We start from the raw sequence: 14619 nt of genomic DNA, 5'->3' as shown, positions 1-14619 counted from the left end.
AGAATAACACTCCAGAAACATTCACTAGCTATGTTACCTTGGGCAAGTCACTCAAATCCTTGCAGCCCATTATTATGAGGACTTGTATATAATCCTCATAAAGTGCTTAGAAGAGTGACTGGCACATAGTATTCAAGATATCTTAATTATTATTATAACTGCTTTTTGTTAGGCTACGAAGAAGCTTAGAAACTTCAAAACTAAACTTTCCCAGTCTGGAATGGTTTAGCCATAGCCTAGTTGATGAAAATAAAGAAAAGGATAACATTTTAAACTCAAAATGTTTTTGGCTTCTTCACAGATAACTAGAAAATGAAATTAAGATCCTACAAAGTGACCACGCACTGTGGCTCACATCTGTAATCCCAGCACTTTGGGAGGCCGAGGTGGGTAGATCACCTGAGGCCAGGAGTTTGAGACCAGCTGGGCCAACTTAACGAAACTTCGTCTCTACTAAAAATACAAAAATTAGCTAGGTGTGGTGGCATGTGCCTGTAATCCCAGCTACTTGGGAGACTGAGGCACAAGAATTGCTTGAACCAGGAGGCAGGGTTTGAAGTAGACCAAGATCATACCACTGCACTCCAGCCTGGGCAACAGAGCAAGACTGTCTTAAAACAAAACAGTATAAATTTCTATAAAGAGAAATTAAAGGTTTGCTAATAAGCCCTATGAAAGGGGTTCTTGGCTCTCTTGAGAAAGAGCACTTCCTTTATTTCTTCAAAGCTCGTGGTGGTGATGGGGTGAAGGGGTAGAAGGCTGTGGCGCTGAGTGGGAGGGAAGTACTGCAGACTGAATGCAGGGACTGCAGGGCAGAACAGGGCGTTAAGGATCTAGGAGTCAGGGCCTCTGCTCTAAAACCATATGCTAGTGTTTCCTTTAACTCAAACAGAAATGACTAAGATTTCTTCCTCCCTATAATCAACTCTCTCAGATAACCTGTGTTCCTCCTTTGGAACAAGTATCACACATGTGAGCATGTGTTCAGTCCCTGTTAGGCAGGAACTGGTGCCTCAACAGAGGAGGCATTCAATAAATCTGTGCTGAGTGAACAAAGTCTAAATTACCCTAAGGATTAGAACTTATAATTAGTTTTCCTTTCTGTCTCAAAAATGCCCTCACTGAAGATAGCACCTGGAAGCATGTTATATGCCCATAGTGTAATCAATTCTTACCTCTTCCTTTACAAGTAAAGGTTAAGATCCGTGTAGCTTATTAATGCATTTCTAATTAACAAAGTGTTTCTACTTCTCTATTTTCCTCTGAGGGTCTCACATGCCTACTTTATGAAGGGACTAGAAATAAAAACTGACTCTAGGCCGGACGTGGTGGCTCACACCTGTAATCCCAGCACTTTGGGAGGCCAAGGCGGGCGGATCACCTGAAGTCAGGAGTTCGAGACTACCCTAGCCAACATGGTGAAACCCTGTCTTTAAAAAAAAAAAAAACTGACTGTTTCCAAGTAACTCATATGATTTTCCCAGTAACCCATTCAACTTCTGAGTCCGAGAGGCATGGCTTGGCAGAGGAGAGAGGAAAACAGGCAGGTGGTATATCCAACAGTTGAAAAAGAACTAAAACCTACAGCCCAGCTATCTGTAATTCACATGTTTAGCTTTTATAAAAAGTAGATTCTCTCCGGTTACATAAAGAAGGAATGCATAGTCTATAGGGTTTGTTTTACATATCTTACATGATTTGGGGGTAAAGTCAGAAAAATCACTTGTCATTTACAAATGTCCCCTTATTTTTTCTTCTCGGAGGCTTTCTGGGAGCACTAAGAAATAGAACTAGTTTGTCTAATTTGGAATTAAGAGAGTAACCGAGTGTCTTCAGTAGTGAATAGACAACAAAAATGCACCGTTTTCCATTTTGATAATTCAAAGAGGCTTAAGAAAGATCATACTGCTTGAAAGCACCATTTCACACTGATACTGGTCATTCATAGGCTTCAGACAAGAAAAACCCCAGCAGTGTCCAGATCAAGCCATCCTGACTTTGTCTCTAGGCAGCTTAACCTCAAGTCACAGCCTGGTCTCTATGGCAGAGCCAAGCATTCTGGAGCCTGCATGTCTTAGCTCTTCTGGAGCAGAGGGGCTCACTTCCCAGGGTAGCTGCTAGCCTGCATTAATAGTGACTTCACATCTCACTCCCTCAGGTGGTCAGGATGATGCCATCCCTGATCTGACACAGGCACTGATGCCCACTAGACTCTGGCCAGCAAGAAGCCCTCTCACAGAAGAAGGGGTCAAAAAGGGCTAAATCTGAGACAGAAGCCAGTTTCACAGATGTGCTATTTCTGCCTAAGCATCCTTTCTTGAAGAATAAAAAAAAGGCTGAAAATATCTCTTGTATCACTTTTAGGAACATAAATTTTAATTCCGTCTGTTTTTTTCTTAAAGAGGATAACCAACCACTGATTCATTTGATTTCCTAGAATATATGCTGCTACTTAAAATGTCTATTCTGTGCCTTTTAGCATGTGATGATTACATTAGGTGGCTACCAGCTTGCTCCATGCCAGAAAATAAGGAAACATAAGGTAATCAGTAGCAATGTAAGAAATTCGAAGCATTCAGTTTATGAAAACCACAATTTCCTTTCTTAACATAGATGACAATTTGGTAGAAGTAGAACTCTGGACAAATCTGTATAGTGTTGTCTTTAAAAAAGAAGACAATTGGGCCAGGCGCAGTGGCTTACCCCTATAATCCCAGCACTTCGGGAGGCCGAGGCAGGTGGATCACGAAGTCAAGAGATCAAGACCATCCTGGTCAACATGGTGAAACCCCGTCTCTACTAAAAATACAAAAATTAGCTGGGCATGGTGGCGTGCGCCTGTAGTCCCAGCTACTCGGGAGGCTGAGGCAGGAGAATTGCTTGAACCCAGCAGGCGGAGGTTGCGGTGAGCCGAGATCGCGCCATTGCACTCCAGCCTGGGTAACAAGAGTGGAACTCCATCTCAAAAAAAGAAAAAAAAAAAAGAAGACAATTTTTCAAAGTATAATTCTCAATGACCAGAGCAGTGTAGGATCTGTGTAAGAAGAGTAAACAGGCAGCATTGAGCATGGGGCTTGTGACTGGTGGAGGGCTTGGCGTCTTACCTGTCACTGTACACAGATCTCTCAAAGATCTGTACTGGCTTCCTGGCCTGTAAGAGTTCCTCAGGGAAGGGCTCCAGCTGTACTTTTAGGCGGCTCATAAAGGAAAATGTCTGGAATGTGTAGGACCATCGTGCTGGCTCCCGGTACATCATATCCAGCAAATTTCCAAGACTTTGGGCAGTGCAGGCCTAGAGGATAATTAAAAAAAAAAAAAACTTCCTAGAAAGCATATTTACTCCATAACGTACACCCTTCCACACATACCCCTACCTCCCCCAAACAGGTTTAAAAATAAATGAGGGAAGAAATTACAAAAGTTTCCTTCCACCAAAAAGGTAAAATCAGATCCCCAGCTTAGTCAAAATTTCATAATCAGGCTGGGTGCGGTGGCTCATGCCTGTAATCCCAGCACTCTGGGAGGCCGAGGTGGATGGGATCACCTGAGGTTGGGAGTTCAAGCCCAGCCTGACCAACATGGAGAAATCCTGTCTCTACTAAAAATATAAAATGTGCCAGGCGTGGTGGTGCATGCCTGTAATCCCAGCTACTCAGGAGGCTGAGTATAATATAATCCCAGCTACTCGGGAGGCTGAAGCAGGAGAATTGCTTGAACCCAGGGGGTAGAGGTTGCAGTGAGCCAAGATTGCGCCATCACACTCCAGCCTGGGCAACAAGAATGAAACTCCGTCACAAAAATAAATTAACTAATTAAAAAGTAAAATAATCAGGGATGAGATTTTTTGGGGGGAATGGAGTCTTGCTCTGTTGCCCAGGCTGGAGTGTGGTGGCGCGATCTCGGCTCATTGCAACCTCTGCCTCTCAGGTTCAAGTGATTCTCCTGCCTCAGCCTCCTGAGTAGCTGGGACTACAGGCATACACCACCATGCCAGACTAATTTTTGTATTTTTAGTAAAGACAGGGTTTCACCATGTTGGCCAGGTTGATCTTGATCTCCTGACCCCAACCTCATGATCCATCTACCTCAGCCTCCTAAAGTGCTGGGATTCCAGGTGTGAGTCAAGCACCGGGTCAGACATTTTCCTACCTATTAGATAAGACTCTCTAAAGGGAGATTACATGCCACTTTCAATATAACAAAAGCAGAGGAAGAACCATATATAGAATTAACACAATCACTGATTGAGGGATTTGTGAAGTCTGTCTGGGGAGGAAATAACAGTCAACAACCAACTAAAATTTAACTTGGAATCAAATCTTTCCACTGTAACACTATGTAGCCTCTCTTTTAAGCTTCCATCTGTAGCTATTTGTTTATGAAATTTCAAGGCAAACAAGAAAGCAACTGCTTATTTGAAAATCCAACCAATCAACCACCAAACAGAATTCTATCTTTCATACAGAATTCTATCTTTCATATAAAGACTAGAATTTGTTTGTTAAAACAAACAAAAACAAAACCCTCCTTCATTCTAGAGACTTTGTGAAACATAATTTGAAGCGTTTCACTTACTCGGCATGTGCAAGTAGGCACAAGTGTAGGATGTTCAGCAGCCCAGAATTCTTTTTTTTTTTTTTTTTTTTTTTTTTGAGACAGAGTCTCACTCTACTGCCCAGGCTGGAGTGCGGTGGCTTGATCTTAGCTCACTGCAACCTCCCAGATCACTGCAACCTCCACCCCCTCTCCCCACTGCAAGAACTGAAGAGATTCTCCTGCCTCAGCCTACTGAGTAGCTGGGATTACAGGTGCCTGTCACCACCAGCAGCTAATTATTGTACTTTTAGTAGAGATGGGGTTTCACCATGTTGGCCAGGCTGGTCTCGAACTCCTGACCTCCGGTGATCCACCCATCTCACCCTCCCAAAGTGCTGAAATTACAGGAGTAAGCCAGCACGACTGACCGGCCTCAGATTCTTTTCTGGGTCTGCTGTTGACTCAACAATGCAAAAGTGAGTATTGTACAAAAACACTTTGGATCTGTATTTATTCATTTAATCACCAGTAACTGAAGGCCTATGTGGATGAGGCGCTACACGGGCAGGGTACCATAAGGGTATAGAAAAAGGAACTAACATTTATTTCAACCTTTACTGTGCATACCACTGTCCTCACCTACTTTTTAAAACTTTTTTTTTTTTTTTTTTTTTGTAGAGATAGGGTCTCACTTTGCTACCCAGGCTGGTCTCAAACTCCTGGGGCCTGAACAGGCAATTCACTAAAGAATACAAAGATACACAAAACATGGCTTTATGTTAAAAAACAAACAGCATAGCTACAATGATATTCATCACTGCAACACTGTTTATAATAGGAAAAATAAGAAAAGGAAATACTCAAAATAAAGGACTGGATAACTAAATGATAATATTCACATTGTGTAGTGCACTACAACCATTAAAAGGACATCACAGGGAAAGGAAGATCTTGTCTATTAAGTGACATGCAGGTAACAATCACAATTTTTGTTTCAAAAAGCAAATGTATATATATTTTATACATTTATGTAAGTGTATGTAAATCTATACATTTTCTTTGTAGAAAAAAGTCCATTTTACCTGTGAATAATGGGATTAAAGGATGATTAATTATCTATTGTTGCCTAACAAATTACTCCAAAGTTCAGTGGCTTAAACATTCATTATCTCAGTTTGTAAGGGGCAGGAATCTGAGAAGCAGCTTAGCTGGGTGGCTGGGCCTCAGGGTTTCTCATGACGTTTCGGTCAAGATGTTGGCTGAGCCCATGGTCGCCTGAAGGCTGGACTGTCGCTGGTTCCTCTCGTGTGGGCCCCTTGAAAAGGCTGCTTCCTGACACAACAGCTGGTTTCCCCTAGAGCAAGATGAAAGCTAGGGTAGGTCTTATAACCTACCCTAGAAAGGTATTTCTTGTTTTTGCTACTTTCTATTTACTAGAAACAAATCACAAAGTCCAGCCACATTCAAGGCAAGAATCATGCTCTACTTCTTGAAGGGAGGAATATCAAACAATTGTGGACATACAGTCATGTATCCTTAACAACAGGAATATGTTCTGAGAAATGCATCATTAGGAAATTTTGTCACCATGTGACCATCACAGAATGTACTCACATAAACCTAGATGGGATAGCCTGCTACACACCTAGGCTATATGGTATACCCTATTGCTCCTAGGCTACAAAGCTGTATCACATCCTACTGTATCACATCCTACAGGCAACTGTAACACAATGGTAAGTATTTGTGTATCTAAACATAGAAAAGGTACAGTAAAAATATGTTGTTATAATCTTATGGAACCACCATTGTATACATGGTCTATCATTGACAAAAACATCATTATGTGGCCCATGACTGTATTTTGAAATCTCAACAGGTGACGTGTGGCATACTCAGAAAAAGATACATAATTTATTCCTACATAGGAAAGTTAATTTTACAAATAACACACACAGGCACACATACAGACATATAAACAGACAACGTAAGAAGCAAAAATCCTCAATAGGCATGATATGCCAGCCAGAAAAGGTAACACAATTCTGGGTTGGAATAAAAAAGAAAAATGGCACCCAGGAACAAGTTCCATGATACTCTGTCCCACTTAGACTATATCCAGAATGTCCTGTTCACCTCCAAGTAGCACTCTTAGTAAATTCAAAGTGGAAAGTGAACAAATTCCGGGTCATCACTTAGGCAAAGTTACTTCAGAGTAAAGAATAGCCTGGAAGAAAACTGGAGGTGTTTGGCTAGAAAGAGAGAAGACTTGACCAGGCTTGGTGGCTCATGTCTATAATCCCGGCACTTTGGAGGCCAAGGTAGGTGAACTGCTTGAGCCCAGGAGTTCGAGACCAGGCTGGCCAACATGGCGAAACCCCATACAAAAATTAGCCCAGAGTGATGGTGTGCACCCATAGAACCAACTACTCAGGAGGCTGAGGCATGAGAAATGCTTGAACCTAGGAGGTGGAGGTTGCAGTGGGTTGAGATCACACCACTGCACCCCAGCCTGGGAACAGAATGAGACTTAAAAAAAAAAAAAAGGGAGAGAGGCTTGAGGGGGAGAAAGAACAGGAAAATCATTGCCGTCAACTATATATAGGGTTGTTACAAGGAAAAGTTAAAAGACTTAGGAGGCAGAACTTGAACCAATGAGTCAGAGTCACAGGGGTGCAACATGGCTCATTAAAAGGCAGAATTGTCTAGTAATTAGAGTTAAGAACCAGAATGCGCCACTCGGTGAATGTTCAGGTGGCGGCAGAAGTTCATGGTGCCTGAGGAGGCATGGTGCTTCCACTCCTGAGGGTCCTGTCGAAACAGGTCCTTCCTTACTCACTCATGTGGCTGGATACCAACCTTATGGCCTCTGCCAAAGCTGTAGTCTTGACACCAGGGCCTAAGCCATGAGATATAAGTAAAATGTACCATGTTTGGCATAAGTACAGTACCTGGCACATAGTATGTGCTCATAAATGTTAGCAATTACCTCTCCCATTGACTCAAAGTGTGGCAGGAACCTCTCTAATATCCCTTCCAATTTCTAAGACTTTATTAAAAAGTTAAAATCACTATAATTAGTTATTAATCCTAGTGGTTAGCTTTAGTAATAACATAAATACTTAAGTGTAGGAATGACAAAATTCATCTTCAAAGCCATACATGATGGTTGGACATGCTTTGGGAAACCACAAACAACAGAGGCAGTCACTTAGATAGACATATAAAAACCACAAAAATCAAAACTACACATATTCAAACAAGTCATATCCTCTCTGGTGTATGTGGTCTGCTTTCTGGAATGAAGCTATTTTAAAAAGGATACTCAAGCTGGGCTACTTTACCCACTCAGAGTAAATTAAATTATGACAATTAGATTATTCACCCATGTCTGCCAACTACCCACCACAGCTAAAAACTTACTTTTTGGGTGCCAGCAGCCTGGATATTCTGCCATCTCGCTACAGGTTCTGTAGCTACGTGCCACTCTGGGTAAGTTTTCATGAGTAACTTCACAAAGGTGGACTTTCCCACAGCTGCAATGCAAACAGCATGTATTGGGATGCTTCCCAAATCAGGGCTGAAGGAGAAGGATAGCTGCTAAACTCTGGCACAAACACCCAACTCAAGGGAATAAGTATCAGTTTTCTGAATTTCAAACTCAGCAGCCAAACCATTGTCAGACTGATAATAGGTCAATCCATGCAAACCAGAGCCATCATAATGAATACAGCCAACAACGAAGAAAAATTCTTCAAGATTTAATTTGCAATTTCCATGTCTCAACCTTCCAGAGGCAGGGCATTTAATAACAGTTGAAATATAAAAGTAGATGAAATCAGCTCCATAAGTTCTATCACTTGAGTCACCATCCTATTTGTGTAAAATTTCTAAATTTTTCAAGATAAAAAATAAAAATGATTATAATCCTTCATTCAACAAATCTAATTCATGGAGTGCTGACTATGTGCTCAGGACTGTCAGTCACTATGGGTACAATGGTAAACAAAACACAGAATGGATTTTGCCCTCACAGAGCTTGTATGGGTAACAGATAGTAGAAAAACACATAATTAAAACTAAAAAGTTGTGTTAGGTGCTACAAAAAAATGCAGGATGGCCCAGGGGGTCAGAGAAGGCTCCTTTGAAAAAATGACATCTAAGGCGAGACCTGAAAGATGACAATTCATGCAGCGGGAAGAGAAAGAACTTGCCACACAGCAATACAGAAGTTTGAGGCCCTAGAAGAAGCCAGTATGGCTACAGCATGAGCAAGTGATGAAGGAATGGCTCAAAATGGGTGTGGCCACACAGACAAGGAGGCCAGGGCCAGGTCACATACACTGGGCTTCACAGTCATGAGAAGAAGACTGAATTCTATTCTAAGGGCAATGGGAAGTCAGTGAGGATTGGTTTTAAGTAGGGAAATTACAAGACTCCTTGTCGCTCCTTTTTGTTTTTTTTTTTTTTTTGAGATGGAGACTCACTCTTTCACCAGGTTGGAGTGCAGTGGTGCGATCTTGGTTCACTGTAACCTCCGCCTCCTGGGTTTAAACGATTGTCCTGCCTCAGCCTCCCAAGTAGCTGGGACTACAGGTTCACACCACCACACTCAGCTATTTTTTGTATTTTTATTAGAGAACAGGGATTCACCATGGATGGTCTTACCTCTTGACCTCATGATCCACCAGCCTTGGACTCCCAAAGTGCTGGGATTACAGGCCTGAGCCACTGCACCTGGCCGACTCTTCATTTTTAAAAGATCACTCCACCAGCTGTGTAAGAAAGGGCTGAAGCAGAAGCAGCAGACTAGTTAAAAGATAGAGCAGCTTGCTCTGGGGTGACAGCAGAGGAGTAAAAAGTAGTGGTTGTTTCGAGAAGTATTTTGGAGATGAAATCAACCTAGTACCACAACATTCAAGTTATCTTTTCCCACTTATACCAAGGTTTGGCCCATACCTCCCTGAGCTCCACAGACACTATTCAAAAACGCTCCAGACATCTCCACTTGGGACATCCCACAAACACCTCAAAGTCAACATATTTCCTAAATGAACTAATCATCTTTGCCACCAAACTGAGCTTCCTCCTGTATCCCAGACCACAGGGTATGAACGCACTATCCACTCACTGATGGAAGTCCCTCCTCTGCCAAACCTCAAGTGGCCACCAAATCCTTCTGCATTTGCTTCTAAGTTTTTCATATTTGTCATTTTCTCTCCATTCCCACCTCCATGCTCAAGAACAGCTTCTTATCGTCTCTTGTCTTTCCGATGCTGGCTTTGCCCTCTTCAATCCATGCTCCATACTGTGGTCAGACTGAACACAAAATAGCACTGCTTACAATTTTTTGACAGCTCCCTACTGGCTACAGCATGGGCAAGCAATGGAGGAGTGGCTCAAGATGTGCAAGGCCATATGGGCAGTCCAGGGCCAGGTCATAGAGGGCCTTGTGGCCACGGTAAGAACTCTGAATTCTATTCTAATGGCAATGGGAAGCCAGTGACATCTGACCTAAGGCCTGAACAAGCTTCATTACAAACTCCAAACTCTTCAACGTGGTCTGCAAGACACAAGATCTGATCCCTGCATAGCCCTCTCTGGCCTGGGCTTTCCTTCAGACAGCCTACACTCCTGCAGAATCAAACTCCAATCACGCCATGTTCTCTCTTGCAAATATGACTTTGTATATGCTCTCCCATTTCCTGAAGCACCTCCTCTCCTCCCCTGACCAACTCTTACTCAATCCTCAAGGCTCTAAGATGTACCTCCTGTGTGAAGCCTTTCCAGATCCTGACACCTCTAAGCTGGATTAGCTAGTCCTCCTTTGTGCTTGGCTTGGTATTTTGGGTGAGACTCCCTCACTGCAATTGTCATTGTTTCTCCAGCTAGAGGATGGGGCTCCTCCAGGGTAGAAAACGAAGTACGGCCAGGCGCGGTGGCTCAAGCCTGTAATCCCAGCACTTTGGGAGGCCGAGGCGGGTGGATCACGAGGTCAAGAGATCGAGACCATCCTGGTCAACATGGTGAAACCCCGTCTCTACTAAAAATACAAAAAATTAGCTGGGCATGGTGGCGCGTGCCTGTAATCCCAGCTACTCAGGAGGCTGAGGCAGGAGAATTGCCTGAACCCAGGAGGCGGAGGTTGCAGTGAGCTGAGATTGGGCCATTGCACTCCAGGCTGGGTAACAAGAGTGAAACTCCGTCTCAAAAAAAAAAAAAAAAAAAAAAAAACGAAGTACAATCCTGGCCACATGAATAAAATACACAATGTTATTAATTTCAGTTCCCTCTAAACCCTGCATTTGTGAAAAATAAAAAATGAATCTTTAGACTGTATCTGGAGCTCAATCTCCTCTATCAGAAGTAATCTTTCTCAAGGGAAAGAAGGGGGGCATCCTTCCACTCATGGTTACTGATTGGGGTGCTGATGTCTCAGCACAAGAACCCACACATCTAATAGATGACATGTACTACATGCCACCCCAACTCCTCTCTGAATAGACAGGATAAGAACAAACAGCATGAATCTGTGAATTTGTACAGTCACGCTCATCGCTCAGTCCCCACCTCCACCTAACTTGTGTGTGCTTCTTCACATTTGTTCAAACCCTGCTCTTCCCACACTCCAATGAATAAATGCCCTCCCCTGCTCTCCTAGGCCTGTGTCTAAATTCTTTTCCCCCACCAAGCCTAAGGTCCCACTTCTTCAGGACTTCTCTAGCTCTGCATTCCTACCACACTGGTCAGGTGCCAACCGGTTGAATGTGTAAATTATCAGATACCTGTCTGCCCTGAGTAAGCTCTCACTTAAAATATTTAACCCAGATTCTCAGTATTTAGATTGTAGGTTGTTTAATAAGTCTAAAATATGGTCGCTGCCTATAGGCTAAAAAGCTATTTTAATATGAAAAGATAAACATAGCTGATTTGTTAGATGGCTGGGATTGAATAATTGTTAGAATTACTTATATATTTTAAAAGTTAAAAACAGGCCGGGCGCGGTGGCTCACGCCTATAATCCCAGCACTTTGGGAGGCTGAGGCGGGTGGATCACGAGGTCAAGAGATCGAGACCATCCTGGTCAACATGGTGAAACCCCGTCTCTACTAAAAATACAAAAATTAGCTGGGCATGGTGGCGCACGCCTGTAGTCCCAGCTACTCGGGAGGCTGAGGCAGGAGAATTGCCTGAACCCAGGAGGCGGAGGTTGCGGTGAGCCGAGATGGTGCCATTGCACTCTAGCCTGGGTAACAAGAGCGAAACTCCTTCTCAAAAAAAAAAAAAAAAAAAGTTAAAAACAATTACCTTAAAAAAAATGTTGCAGTGCTCGCTTCGGCAGCACATATACTAAAACTGGAATGATACAGAGAAGATTAGCATGGCCCCTGCGCAAGGATGACATGCAAATTCGTGAAGCGTTCCATATTTTTAAAAAAATATTTTAAAAAATTGTTGCAGATGGAAAGGAAGGGCTCTGAGGTTTGAGAAATACCAACTTCACCTCTGAGGTCAGACACTATTAGTTCATCTAACAGCAGTAAGGACTCCCAAGAAATTGACTCATGCAATTTAAACACACAAACTCTAGAATGCCAACAAATTAGATGTAATAGGAAATATACAGTTCCAATGACCGGAACAGTAACATCCAATACCCAGGGTACTCTTTAACCTATGCCCCATTCCAAAGCTTCTGGAAAGCCAGGTTAGTAATCAGAAGGCAGCTTCCACACACAATGACAGTAAATGGTGGTGAAAGGTCCTGAAAGCTGTGCCATTCATGTTTCTGGGGCTTGGAGAGCCTGGATAATTGGAGAGCCTGGATAATTCACTATGGGGCAGTGTGTCTTAAACTAATTCCACTGCAATTGAGCTGTGCCAAGTACCACCCACAGATGTGGAATAATTACTTTAAAAAATAATTCAAGGTGGGGCGCGGTGGCTCACGCCTGTAATCCCAGCACTTTGGGAGGCCAAGGCAGGCGGATCATGAGGTCAGGAGATCGAGATCATCCTAGCCAACATGGTGAAACCCAGTCTCTACTAACAATACAAAAAATAGCTGTGTGTGGTGGCAGGTGCCTGAAATCCCAGCTACTCGGGAGGCTGAGGCAGGAGAATTGCTTGAACCCGGGAGGCGGAGACTGCAGTGAGCAGAGATCGCACCACTGCACTCCAGCCTGACAACAGAGTGAGACTCCATCTCAAAAAGTAATAATAATAATTCAAAGTTATATATTTTTATTAAAGCCAGACACAATATAACCTTCTTAGTGCTGTGATACCTGATCATAATAGGTTTTTTGTTTTTTGTTTTTAAGACAAATGTTTCAAGGTGTTCACAGGGGATTCATAAGAATGGTGGTATTTGGCTCTCCACTGCTTCAGATGCCTCCTCCTAGTAACCAGAAAACCCTGGTCTACAGAAAGCCATACTTCTTTAGCCAATCTCTTATGATGTCATTATCTCAGATTTACCGCAATTTAGTTATATCTTAGCTTAGCTGTTATCTTTCCTTTTGTTGAGATGGGGGTCTCTCTCTGTCACCCAGGCTAGAGTGTAGTGGTGCGATCCTGGCTCCACCTCCAGGGCTCAGGTGATCTTCTCACCTCAGCCTCCTAACTGGAACTACAGGCCGGTGACACCACGTCCAGCTAATTTTTTGTATTTTTGGTGGACATAGAGCTTCACCATCTTTCCCATGCTGGTCTCAAACCCCTGAGTTCAAGTGATCAGCCTGCCTCAGCCTCCCAAAGTGCTGCGATTACATGTGTATGCATGAGCTACTGCTGTTCCCTTTTTTGGAGACACAGTCTTGCTCTATTGCCCGGCCTGGAGTACAGTGGGGCAATCTTGGCTCATTGCAACCTCTGACTCCCAGGTTCAAGTAATTCTCCAGCCTCTCAGACTCCCGAGAAGCTGGGACTACAGGCATGTGCCACTATGCCTGGCTAATGTTTGTATTTTTAGTGGAGATAGGGTTTCACCATGTTGGCCAGACTGGCTTTGAACTCCTGACCTCAGGTGATCTGCCCACCTCAGCCTCCCAAAGGGCTGGAATTACAGGCATGAGCCACCGTGCCCAGCTGGTACTTTCTTAAGAGTATATTGCGGCCGGGCGCGGTGGCTCACGCCTGTAATCCCAGCACTTTGGGAGGCCGAGGCGGGCGGATCACGAGGTCAAGAGATCAAGACCATCCTGGTCAACATGGCGAAACCCCGTCTCTACTAAAACTACAAAAAATTAGCTGGGCATGGTGGCGCGTGCCTGTAATCCCAGCTACTCAGGAGGCTGAGGCAGGGGAATTGCCTGAACCCAGGAGGCGGAGGTTGCGGTGAGCCGAGATCGCGCCATTGCACTCCAGTCTGGGTAACAGGAGCGAAACTCCGTCTCAAAAAAAAAAAAAAAAAGAGTATATTGCTTCAACATGTTGATTTTCATTAGCTCCACAATTCTCATTCCACAGGCTGGGCCAGAGTTCTGTTGTTACCACTCATCTTTTCCTAGGCCTTGCTTTTTTCTCCCCACAAAATTTTCTATAAACTTACAATGCCTACCATAGCTATATATTGCTAAACTCTAGTAGTAAGATAGCATGTGATATAATAACCAAAATAATAGATCCTATTATTTTACATTTAATACAGTTGTATTTCATAGGAGTCTATATTTATCACCTCAGCATTTTCATCTCCTGAACAAGATGAAAAACATGAGGAAAAAAATCCAATTCTGAAATTTTTTACCAAAATCCAGCAAAGGCAGAACATATAAAACTGTCTAATGTCTTTTTAAAAAATCCTTCCAAAGAAAATTTGAAGTCTTTATTTCAGGAACTGAATTTGATGCTGCATTCATTCACTCGTTCATTCAATCAACAAATGTTTCTGGAGTAGCTAGTAAGTGGTAGGTACTGTCACTGAAATGATGATTTAGGCTGACAGCTTGCCTTCAAGTTATGTTCCAACCCCAAGACTGAGTACCCAGGATCACACTGGCTCCAAGCTTAAAAGCATTCTGGGCAAAGTTAATAAAAATCAGTCAGCAGGCTTAAAAGACAAAAACAAAAAAACCCTTA

The 14619-nt window shown here is 43.1% G+C and overlaps 1 protein-coding gene and 1 non-coding gene across 5 annotated transcripts in view; one reads left to right on the top strand and one right to left on the bottom strand.

Moving 5' to 3' along the window:
- Positions 1-14619, bottom strand: part of DGUOK (deoxyguanosine kinase) — a 31775-nt gene that overhangs the window by 9916 nt on the left and 7240 nt on the right. For 3 of the 4 annotated variants that reach the window (XM_032272034.1, XM_032272036.1, XM_032272035.1), the window contains exons 2-3: positions 7960-8072; positions 3105-3292 (exon numbers count right to left, since the gene is read on the bottom strand). In XM_032272034.1, coding sequence (XP_032127925.1) covers positions 3105-3292; positions 7960-8072 — 301 coding nt within the window. The remainder of the gene's footprint in view (positions 1-3104; positions 3293-7959; positions 8073-14619) is intronic. The other variant, XM_032272037.1, reaches the window with a different exon arrangement.
- On the top strand, positions 11863-11969 carry LOC116545487. Its single transcript, XR_004266328.1, has one exon. It is a non-coding gene; the product is annotated as a U6 spliceosomal RNA (small nuclear RNA).

This window comes from Sapajus apella, unplaced genomic scaffold (assembly GCF_009761245.1).
Source record: "Sapajus apella isolate SASKATOON/1434 unplaced genomic scaffold, GSC_monkey_1.0 scaffold276, whole genome shotgun sequence".
Taxonomy (NCBI): domain Eukaryota; kingdom Metazoa; phylum Chordata; class Mammalia; order Primates; family Cebidae; genus Sapajus; species Sapajus apella.
Note: the sequence above shows the minus strand (reverse complement) of the source record. Positions and strands in the feature narration are given on the sequence as shown.